The 9,864-nt window shown below is 39.1% G+C and overlaps 2 protein-coding genes across 3 annotated transcripts in view; both read right to left on the reverse strand.

Annotated features, from left to right (window-relative positions):
• Positions 1–1,805: 1,805 nt before the first annotated feature.
• LOC109955487 (arachidonate 12-lipoxygenase, 12R-type-like) lies at positions 1,806–4,640 on the reverse strand. The gene is made up of 7 exons (XM_020591685.1): positions 4,491–4,640; positions 3,573–3,777; positions 3,328–3,409; positions 2,983–3,105; positions 2,784–2,887; positions 2,158–2,324; positions 1,806–2,018 (listed from the first exon to the last, which is right to left on the reverse strand). Exons 1-7 carry the CDS (start codon positions 4,638–4,640, stop codon positions 1,842–1,844), a joined length of 1,008 nt encoding a protein of 335 aa, XP_020447341.1. The 3' UTR covers positions 1,806–1,841.
• Positions 4,641–6,260: 1,620 nt separating this feature from the next.
• tbck (TBC1 domain containing kinase) overlaps positions 6,261–9,864 on the reverse strand; it is a 40,320-nt gene continuing 36,716 nt past the window's right edge. For both annotated transcript variants that reach the window (XM_020591757.1, XM_020591758.1), the window contains 2 exons: positions 8,732–8,891; positions 6,261–6,773 (listed from right to left, as the gene is read on the reverse strand). In XM_020591757.1, the coding sequence (XP_020447413.1) occupies positions 6,663–6,773; positions 8,732–8,891 (271 nt within the window). In that variant the 3' untranslated portion in view covers positions 6,261–6,662. The remainder of the gene's footprint in view (positions 6,774–8,731; positions 8,892–9,864) is intronic.

Here is a 9,864-nt window from a genome sequence, read left to right on the forward strand (position 1 = left end):
GGTGCAGGGGAGCCGCATGTGCAGCAGTCAACAGTCAATGTGCAATTATGCATGTACAAACTGAGAATGTAAACAGTACAGGTTATCAGTACATGACGTATTTCCTGGTAATAAACTCCTCAGCTGTTTAGGAGTCTGATGGCAGAGGGAAAGAAGGAGTTTTTCAGTCTAGAGGTCCTGCATTTCACACTTCTGAACCTCTGGCCAGAGGGTAGGGAGGTGAACAGTCTTGCTGGGGGTGGGTGGGATCTTTGAGGATGGAAGCAGCTTTTCTACGCACCCTGCGGTGGTAAATGCTCTACTGAGAGGGCAGTGGAGTCCTGGTGATCTTCTCCACAGTCTTTACCACTCTCTGTAGGCGCTTGCGGTCCATAGCAGTAGTGCTGCCGTACCAGACAGTGATGCAGCTGGTCAAGATGCACTCAATGATGCAGCTGTAGAAGTTGCTGATGATCCTAGGCGACGTGCCAAATCTCCTCAGCCTCCTCAGGAAGTACATCCGCCGTTGGGCCTTCTTGACCAGCTGTGTGGTGTTAAGTGTCCATGGCTGCAGTAATGCCACAGAGCTGGGACACTAGCTCTTTACTGAAGGTAACCTGTTACAGGTCGTCATTTATTCAGGTCTCTATTTATAAGTACTTTATCCTTATTTTTAATGCACATTCCTTTGTTTTTTGCACATTACTTCTATACTTTGTGTTCTCTCAGCCTTATATTGTTTACTTGCCCTTTGCTATTGCTGTACATAAGGATATGTACAGGAACATTGAGAGCCGCTGTACCAGAGTCAAATTCCTAGTGTGTCCTACACACCTGGCCAGTAAAGCTGATTCTGATTATGAAGGCTACCTTTTGTACAGTTTGTCCCAACCAGGCATTCATAGCTCACATTAGAGCTTCAGGGAACAGGATGGGAGGGGCAAAGAGCAATAAGGAGTGGTGTGTAATGTGAGTTTGTTTTTTCCTATTTTGCCGAATGGTCAGTACACCAATGCTTCAGAACTTATCTTTGACATTTCCATACTGCCATACTATTTCTTGTTATTCTTTGGCCACACTGTAGGCCAGTATGCAGTACCCATGATAATATGGCTGGAATATTGTCCTGGCCAATTTATTGGTCAGGCTGTAATGCAAACTTGGCGAATTGCAGGTATCACTATCATTTGACAGATTTGGAAAGATCTGGATGTGGAAAAGATCTGGTAAGTTATTTAGGGCAGTGGTTACTGCTGTTGCCTCACAGTAAGAAGGTTCCAGGTTTGAGCCCTGCTTGACCCTGTGCCTTTTTGTTCTCTCTGTACCTACGTGGGTTTTCAAAGACATGCCGCTTAGGTTGAATGGCAACTCTAAAATATACATTATCCAGTGTAAAAACATGCCACATTTAACGTGCACATCGTCAATTCAGTGGGAACTGATGATTCGTGTTAGGTTGTATCCCGTCCTCCCCTACACACTGTAGTAGTAAAAGACTCTTGTGAGATAAATTTATGGCCATCCCTTGAGCAAAATATATCAGTGAATGGTCAGGTCTGATCTGTTTTATTAACTTAGGTTGATCATACAACTTCAAAAGATTAATTTAACATTTTGGGAATAATATAATAATAATAATAATCAGCTTTATTTGGCCAAGTATGTTACACACAAGGAATTTTTTTCTAGGTACAGAACAGAGGCAGCCATCTGCGGCGCCAACTCAACTGATGGCTTTAACCATTGGAGGCAACTTGGGGGGTTTAGTGTCTTGACAATTTGACATGTGGACTGATTTTGGGATGAACTTTTTTATGTGGCTCAAGGAGAAAGAATTTTAATCGATACTCTAACATACAGCTTTAATATTGGGTATATTTGAGGACTAATCTCACTTGAATAGCAATTGGCATCAGGTTATCATCAGGTGTTTTGTGGAGCAGGACAAGGGGAGCCATCAGGTACTGCTGTTTCTCGTTGACGGTGTTTGCTGTCAGTCCATCCAGAAGCTTGTAGTCACACAGAAATATGTTGCCATTCTGTTTAAAATTTCAGTGGAGATGAGACAGGGTTTGACTCACAAGCACAGTGTGGACACTATATTGTATTTACAAAACCGAACGCTGCTAGATACATGGGAAGTTTAGGTCTAATTTATTTCAGTAGTGATACAGTTACCTTCAGTTCATCTGCCAAGTTGCATTGACCACTGGGGAAGACCATGTCATCAGTGACGGGGAAGTTACTGGGCAAAGCAGTGCAACGTCGGATCAGCATGGGGTTGACACCATTTAGAAACTGGTAGCCAAAAAAAGCATCCTCCTTCCAATGTTGCTGAACGTAGTCTGGAGACAGAACAGAGCTGAACTTCACTGAGTTTCAAACTTTGGACTAAAAACATTTTTGCTTTCCCACTGCTATTAGCGTAACTGCCCATATGAAATGTGAAATATGTTACACAATTCAGACCCAGACATGACTGGAAACCGTTTATATTTGCTTCAAAGACAAGTCTTGATTGCTATACAATTTAGTGCAGTTACTATTTTTCTCATGAGTAAGGGTCAGAATTAGAAGAAAAGCTCTATAAGACTTGATGCATAAACATTTCCTTCTCTCTCTCTCTTCTATTTTTTGAGCTAAGTAAAGAAGCCACTAGTTAAATCTACTGCAAATGTTTATCTGAGATATAAAAACAATTATAATATTTTACATAGAATAATGAAACAGCTGAATGAACACAGATAATTGTACTATGCACATGGTATCAAGTGTTCTAGGAACCTACCATGATAGTACACTACCTGATATGTCAGTTCGTTTGCAGGAGAACACCTGACTGATAGCATCTATATGAGTCCACTTCTTTTTGCAGCCAACCAATGCCTTCAGTTTCAGCTCTACTAGCCTAGAAAATAAAAGCAAAGTAATTTTTCTGTGGTACCTTAAAGTGTTTTGATAGGCAGGTATAGAGAGCTATCCGACAGAATTATGGAACTTTACCCTGTGGCTGCAGTGTATAAAAGTTCTGAAGACCTGGTGAAGGAGAAGCGGACCTCACAAGGCAGAGAAAGAGCACTTTCTGCCTTCATGCAGTGTGGTATTCCCTCTGCAAACACAGTCCAGCTAGAAAAACAGAAACAAGCATACGTAGTGTTGAGGAGCCCTGAACGTGTATCTACAGTTTTATATAATGCAAACATAGTATACTTAAGCTGACAGTGTCATATGGTGGTTAATTTATCATTATATATCATGAATATGTCCAAACAAAACTGGAAGAAGTTTAGATGCATGCTATTTTTGAGTTGCATAATGCTAAAATGGGCACAAGCTCTGAGCTCTCACCAATAGTCTTTCTGTCGCTTCTTTAGCTCCTGTTCACGCGACAGCTTCGTACAATGATGTTTGTCTTCAAAGACTCTCAGAGCTTTAAAGAAAACAAAGGAAGTTTAAAGAAGGTTTTAAATTGTTGACATATACAGTATATTTGCATGAATTGAGCCATGTTCTAATACAGGTTGCAGAATCAGCCTTTTTTATACATCTTCTGTGGTCAGTTAACATCACAGCACACAAAATATAAAACAAACCTGTTCCCTCTCTGAAGCAGTGCACCTCCCTGTCATCAATCCAGTGGTAGATGGGAAAGTTGTAGGTGTGTCCTTCGGGAGATTTAACCATCACCTTGGCAGGAAACCAAGAGTCTTTTGGGAACAGTAGGAGGCTTTGTTTGTCGAGCTCGATCAGAACCAGTTTTCCAATGGAGGCAGGACAGGACACAGTAAAACTAGACACCTGGAAGTACGAAAACATTTATACAAGCCACTGAGATAAAGAATAATGTATGAATTGGGCTGTAACATCCAAAAAATTAGGCTACAATTACTGAATATAGAAGACAGACAAAAGACAGTTCAGGCAGTATAATGGCTCTGCATGAGAAACTAATTGTGTGAAGCTCAGAGAGATTTCTTTGGTTGCTTTGGTTGTCTTTGTGGCCATAGGTTGTAGAGTTGCACAGCTGCATGACTCGGAGTTGCTGAGGTTTAAACATCAGTCTTTCTAAGCTGGTATTACAGATACGTATTGTTTTATTTAAAGCTGAGTTATATACTATACATTTAAACATACAGTAGAAATGGATAATACAAACTTACTATTCTTCTGAGGGTTTACCGTTAACTTATAAAGAATAACATAAGCGCTGAGCTGTAACATCCAAAAAATTAGGATACAATTATTGACTGTAGAAGGTGGACAAAAGAAATCTCAGGCAGTATAATGACTCGGCATAAGATATAAATTTTGTGAACTCATTATATTAGGTTGCTTTTGTCGTCTTTGTGGCTGTATGTAGGTTGTAGAGTTGCACAGCTCCACATATCCTGTAGCTAAGGTTTTAACATCAGCCCTTTTAAACTGGTATTAAAGGTGCCTCAGTCATATATAGGGAAAGTTGAGTAAATATGCTATACATTTAAACATAAACATGGATAATACAAACTTACTGTTCTCCTGAGGGTCGAAGCCCTTTTGAAGCCAGTCAGCCAACTGCGTTTGCTTTCCCCATCTGTGCCCACCAGCTTGATGTAGACATTGTTTAAAGTCGTGGCAGTGGCATGATTGGCAGCAAATACGGTCACTTCATAGTTCACCATTTTCAGCTCTGATTATGTAACTGTCAATAAATAAACCATTGTGTAAAATCTTTAAAATGCATGCGCCGCGCGGAGTGGCAGCAAGTTACAGCAGCTGTGTCCTTGTTGTGTTCTTTTCTGTGTTTCTATGAAGTTCTGTTCTTATGGTGTTATGTTGGTTGTTCTCTATTGCTGCTGTAACACAGAAATTTCCCTACTGTGGGATCAATAAAGTACCTTTGCTACCCTAGCCTAAAATACTGGTATCACAATGAAAAGGGCATTGACAAAGGCAATGTAACAAATAATATTTCCTTTTTCTATTGAACTTAGCAATCAATTTGTTGCTGACTACAATCATTTTAAAAATATCTCTCATACCTCTGTTGATGAGACGAAGAAGCTCCTTCAATGATGTGATGTTTTCAGTGATTTTTTATACAAACAGTTTATGGGCATGTCAGTCAGCAGCAATAGTCAGATCTGGTAATGATTTACATGTTAAGGAAGAACTGGTTTAAAATTAATAATTAAGCTTTGAATTTTGGAGTGTGAATTCAAGCTGTTGGCCAGTGAGAGTTTGCTGACCTCCAAAGAAACAGTTATCATGGTTAACCTCTCTTGTGCTCTTTCTCTCACTCTCAAACTCACATACACAGAAATCTAATTTTTGTTTGCTCAAATAAGGTCTACAGTTTGGATATTAGATCAGTTCAGACAGATAACTAGATGAAATACCTAAAAAAAAATCTTCATTTTGCCTCGAGCCAGTGTATTTGGGGGAAAAAAGGGCAAGAAAATCGTTTATTTATTAAGATAAACCACCACAGCGGGAAGAAATCCAGAGGGCAGAGGCACTAGCTAACATAAACATAAATATGTGTATATGTGTGTTTTTCTCTGTGGTTTCCCAATCACTTCTGCTGTAGGATAACAGAGTCGGGAATCTCCTCATTCTTTTCTCACACACGTAAAGTGACAGAGCACGCAATAAGAGAAGGAAATGTCAAATGCTTTTTCAGATCATACAGAAGAAAGCATGAAGCCTCTGGCTAAACCAAGGCAGAAGACCTACCTAGACTCTGCTATACTTGTTCAGTGGAAACAACAAATCTATCAGTGCTGACGGGCCATGAACGAAAGTAATAAGAGGAGATAAATGAAGTTAACTATGTGGGAATGTTCGCAGAGCTAAGATGGGGATGTCCTTTCTCATACATAAGGACAAGGCAGGCAAGTTCTGATTGGGGCTACCTTTAAACCTCAATTTGTTGGCTAGCCAATAGTGGGAACTACATTGCAAATGGTCCGATTACTGACTCTAGAAGGTGGACAAAAGAAATCTCGAGTAAATATGCTATACAGTTAAACATAGAAATGGATAATACAAACTTACTGTTCTCCTGAGGGATGAAGCCCTCTTGAAGCCAGTCAGCTAACTGTTTGCTTTTCTGTGCCCACCAGCATAACCCATTGTTAAAAGTCTTGGCATGATTGGCAGCAAATTCGGTCACTTCATATTCCACCATTTGAATGACATCTTAAGGAAGAACTAGTTTGAAGCTAACTATTAAACACAAGACCACAATGGTTAAGAGTCAATGTCAACAAAACAGTTTTATTATAAACAATTGTAACATGGGCACAACCAATTTCTATGATAAGACAAAGACATACAGTAGAATCTAGAGTATAATCTACTATAAACAATGTCAATGCAAATACTGGCTCTGAAATCACCAAATACACAAATCACTGTTATTTTATTGTTTCCCATACATATATTTAGATACTTGTATTAGTCACAGGCAGCTCAGTTTATCAGTGCAAACCGACTACAATACACAGCAGTTGTCCTAGAACAAAACTTGAGTCCATCATTCTTTGTTTAAAACAGAATATAATAAAATAACCACCCAGTAAGTATATATGGTAATGAAATTAAACTGTAAAAGAAGCTAATTACAATGATGATATTTTTGTTTAATGCAATTTCCAGTCTTTCCAGTCCCCCTTTTCTTAGTGTGGAACTGAGGAATGTGGTCAGATCTGAGGGGAGGGGACAGTCAGCAGTCCAGTAGGCTTCAGCTTGTTGATACCGCCATCCAGTATACAGACCCGTGGAAAATTTACCTTGACTAAGCATGCTGCAAACTGGGAGGAAATGGGGAAAAAAAGGATATATATGTGTGTGTGAAAGTGTATCAGTCTGTACGTGCCTACACACATATGGATGTTCATGCCTAAAGATATGTTAAGATTTGTGAGTATACAAATTAAAAAATATTTACTAAAAAACATGATGCAAATGGTCTTTTATTAATGAGTGAAAAGTAGTTAGCCTTAAAAGAGCTAGAAAAACAGCAACTGCTTCAGTCGCACATCGAGAATACATCTCAACAGCATACTCATAGGCAGCAAGGCTTTGTTTCATTTTGATCATAATGTAAAAACAAACAGAAAATTAATGAAAATTGAAAAAATATAGCATAATAGGTAGTGAAAACCAGCAACTCTCATTGTGACATGCAACAAAGTACAGTATGTGCAAAAATACTCTGGTCCATTCATTACTTTCATTCATGTGGCTATCACAAGGCAACAAAACAAATCCCATTTTGTCTGATTGTATCGTTGGTTGTTTTGGAGTATAGCTTCAAAGTTTTATACTAGATTAGCTGAAATGTCCACATAAAAACTGAGCATGAAGAATCAGATGTATTTACTGAATCTCAATAGGGCTTTAAATGCTAAAGGTTTACAGTAAAGCCTGACCACACAGTGAGAGGAGTCATTGCATTGCCCCAGAGCTAATGATAATGCCACTGGTGCAGTGCACAGAGATGTGACTGGCATTTAAGCACAACTGAGCCCTTTTATCGACCTTTAATTTCATAACCGGCACTACTCAAAGGGCTGATGAATTACTGAGGTTCATCATAAAGTTCAGATGCAGAATTTCAAGTGTAGGGTGGCTGGCCTTTGTGTGGGGAGGTCTCATACCTCAAATCAACCAAAAAACTTCTTGCAAAACACCACATCTTAAAACCTTCCAATGATGAATTTCACTTGATTCTATCATACGTGTGATGAACAGTCATCGTACCTCATGTGATGGAGGTGATAATCCATTGTTTTTAATTATGACAAAAGCACAATTTGTAGCAGAGCTATGACTACATGCTGATGATGAGAAATAAACAAACAGCTTTATATACTGTACACTACAGAAGAATGCTTCCATTATTCTGTAACATATGTTTAGGAGGCTTCTTGCAACTAGGTTAGACAGATTTTGCTGCTACTTCCTAATAAATGCAGGGCTGTCTCTTCATTAAGGGGAACTACATTTTTTTCTCTTTTACTTTCCAGCATATGGAACCAGGACATATTCTCTAAATTGGGATATTGCCCGAAGCATTCTCCCTGCTGAGTTTTTAACGTAACTTTAGCTAATTTATTCCAAAGAGAGCACAAAAGGAGAATTTATAATGATCAATATAGTTCTGTGTTCTGTTACACTGAATCCAGAAAAGTTATTTTTGTGCAGTGAAATGTCAAAGACAATGATTTATGTAAACTATAGTTTCAACCTCTGCTAGGCTTAATGTCTTATCTTTTAGAAAAACAAAAAGGCAAAGACACTGTTGGTTTTTATTGCACTGTACATCAGACCAATAAACTTATATTACTAAAAACTGAAAATGTATAGTATTCAGTATTTGTTCCCAACCAAGACTAAATGAGAGCAGCTGTTCTTTGCTTAATATATGCCACCTCTGTTAGGAGTATGTCAAAGAAGATACTGAACAAATTGTTCTGCACACACCAATATTATGCCTACATAATATTTAATATTAAGATTATAAGTAGGGAGTGCTCTTATTTTACTTGGCTGCTTTCCTGCAGAGGCATTTTGCTTTCTGCATGCACTGAGTCCTGTCATTAAAGTTTTTGACTTTATTAAATATTTTAATATTTTCATAGCAACTGTGCAACTGAAAAGCCTAATTACAGTAAATCTTACGTTAATGCATTTATGTGTGTTTATATCAGAATAGTGTGTATGATGTGCTGTACGCAGGTGTATGTTTGTGTAAGTGCTTTCTCACCACAGCAGCGCTCTTCATGGCATGACTAATGACTACAATGACACGCCCTCTGTAATTCTGGAGGACTCCTGTTGTAGGACACTGCACCAGCTCACCATCGGGGCCGAACACTGTGCTGAAGGGAATGTTGATGCTGCCAGAAATATGGCCTCTGCTGAAGCTGGAAGCAGTCGGGTTAAGGAGCCTGTCTGGGGCCAAGACCAAATAAGTGGAATCTTGTTTTTGAAGGGAGGAAAGGAGAAGGAAGAATAAGAGACTTAGGTGTTCAACGTCTTTCTCAGACTTACTCTTCCACAAGTACATAAAAAGTCAGTGTTGCATGATACATTGTGCAGTAGAATCTACAGTACTTCCTGACAAATCCTACTGTGCTACTGCACAGTTAGCCTTGGTATTAGAAAAGTCACAGTTGTATTTCAGCAGAAATTCCACCAGGTCCTTGGAGAGCTAAATCTTGATTGCTGATTTACTCCACAGGGCTCTTAATTTAATCCACTTTTTGTGACCACAACAAAGCTTTGCAAAGATCAAGGGCCGCCAAATCCTGTGAAAATGATCAAATCTCTTTTGTTCATGTGAGTTAGCCTGGGGAGCTCCTGTTTATGAGGAGGCTCTAGTGTAGGAATTAGGCTAGAGGAAGTGCCATTTCAAAATCCTTCCTCTATCCACTAATCCTTATTGATGAATGGCTCTTTAACCTCTTTAGACAACTATCACTCCACTGATGACAGAAGAGGCTCACTCCTTCTGGTGCTTTGAAAGTTTATAGGCTGGGTTTTCTGGACCACTATGCTCCTAGTAACAGATCATGATTTCCCATTAATAAGAATAAAATTAGTTTTTTTTATACAGTAAGTTCAAAATTTATGAAGAGCTACTGAATTTGGCAATTTAACTGACTTAAATTAGAGGAGGAAGGGGTCTGCGCTTCTCTCATACACATAGCAGAGGGAGAACAGGAGATCTTAAGGCTCACTGACTGCAACAATGAGCAGTTTATTTACAGCTGTTGAACAAGCAGAGCACAAACTGGCAGAAACGTGACGTCTTCCTACGGCCCACTGACTGAAACCCCCGTTTTGCCTCTAAATCAACAAATGAGGTCATCCTTTTACCTCTAAACCAGTATAAGT

This window comes from Monopterus albus, unplaced genomic scaffold (genome assembly GCF_001952655.1).
Source record: "Monopterus albus unplaced genomic scaffold, M_albus_1.0 scaffold15.1, whole genome shotgun sequence".
Lineage (NCBI taxonomy): Eukaryota > Metazoa > Chordata > Actinopteri > Synbranchiformes > Synbranchidae > Monopterus > Monopterus albus.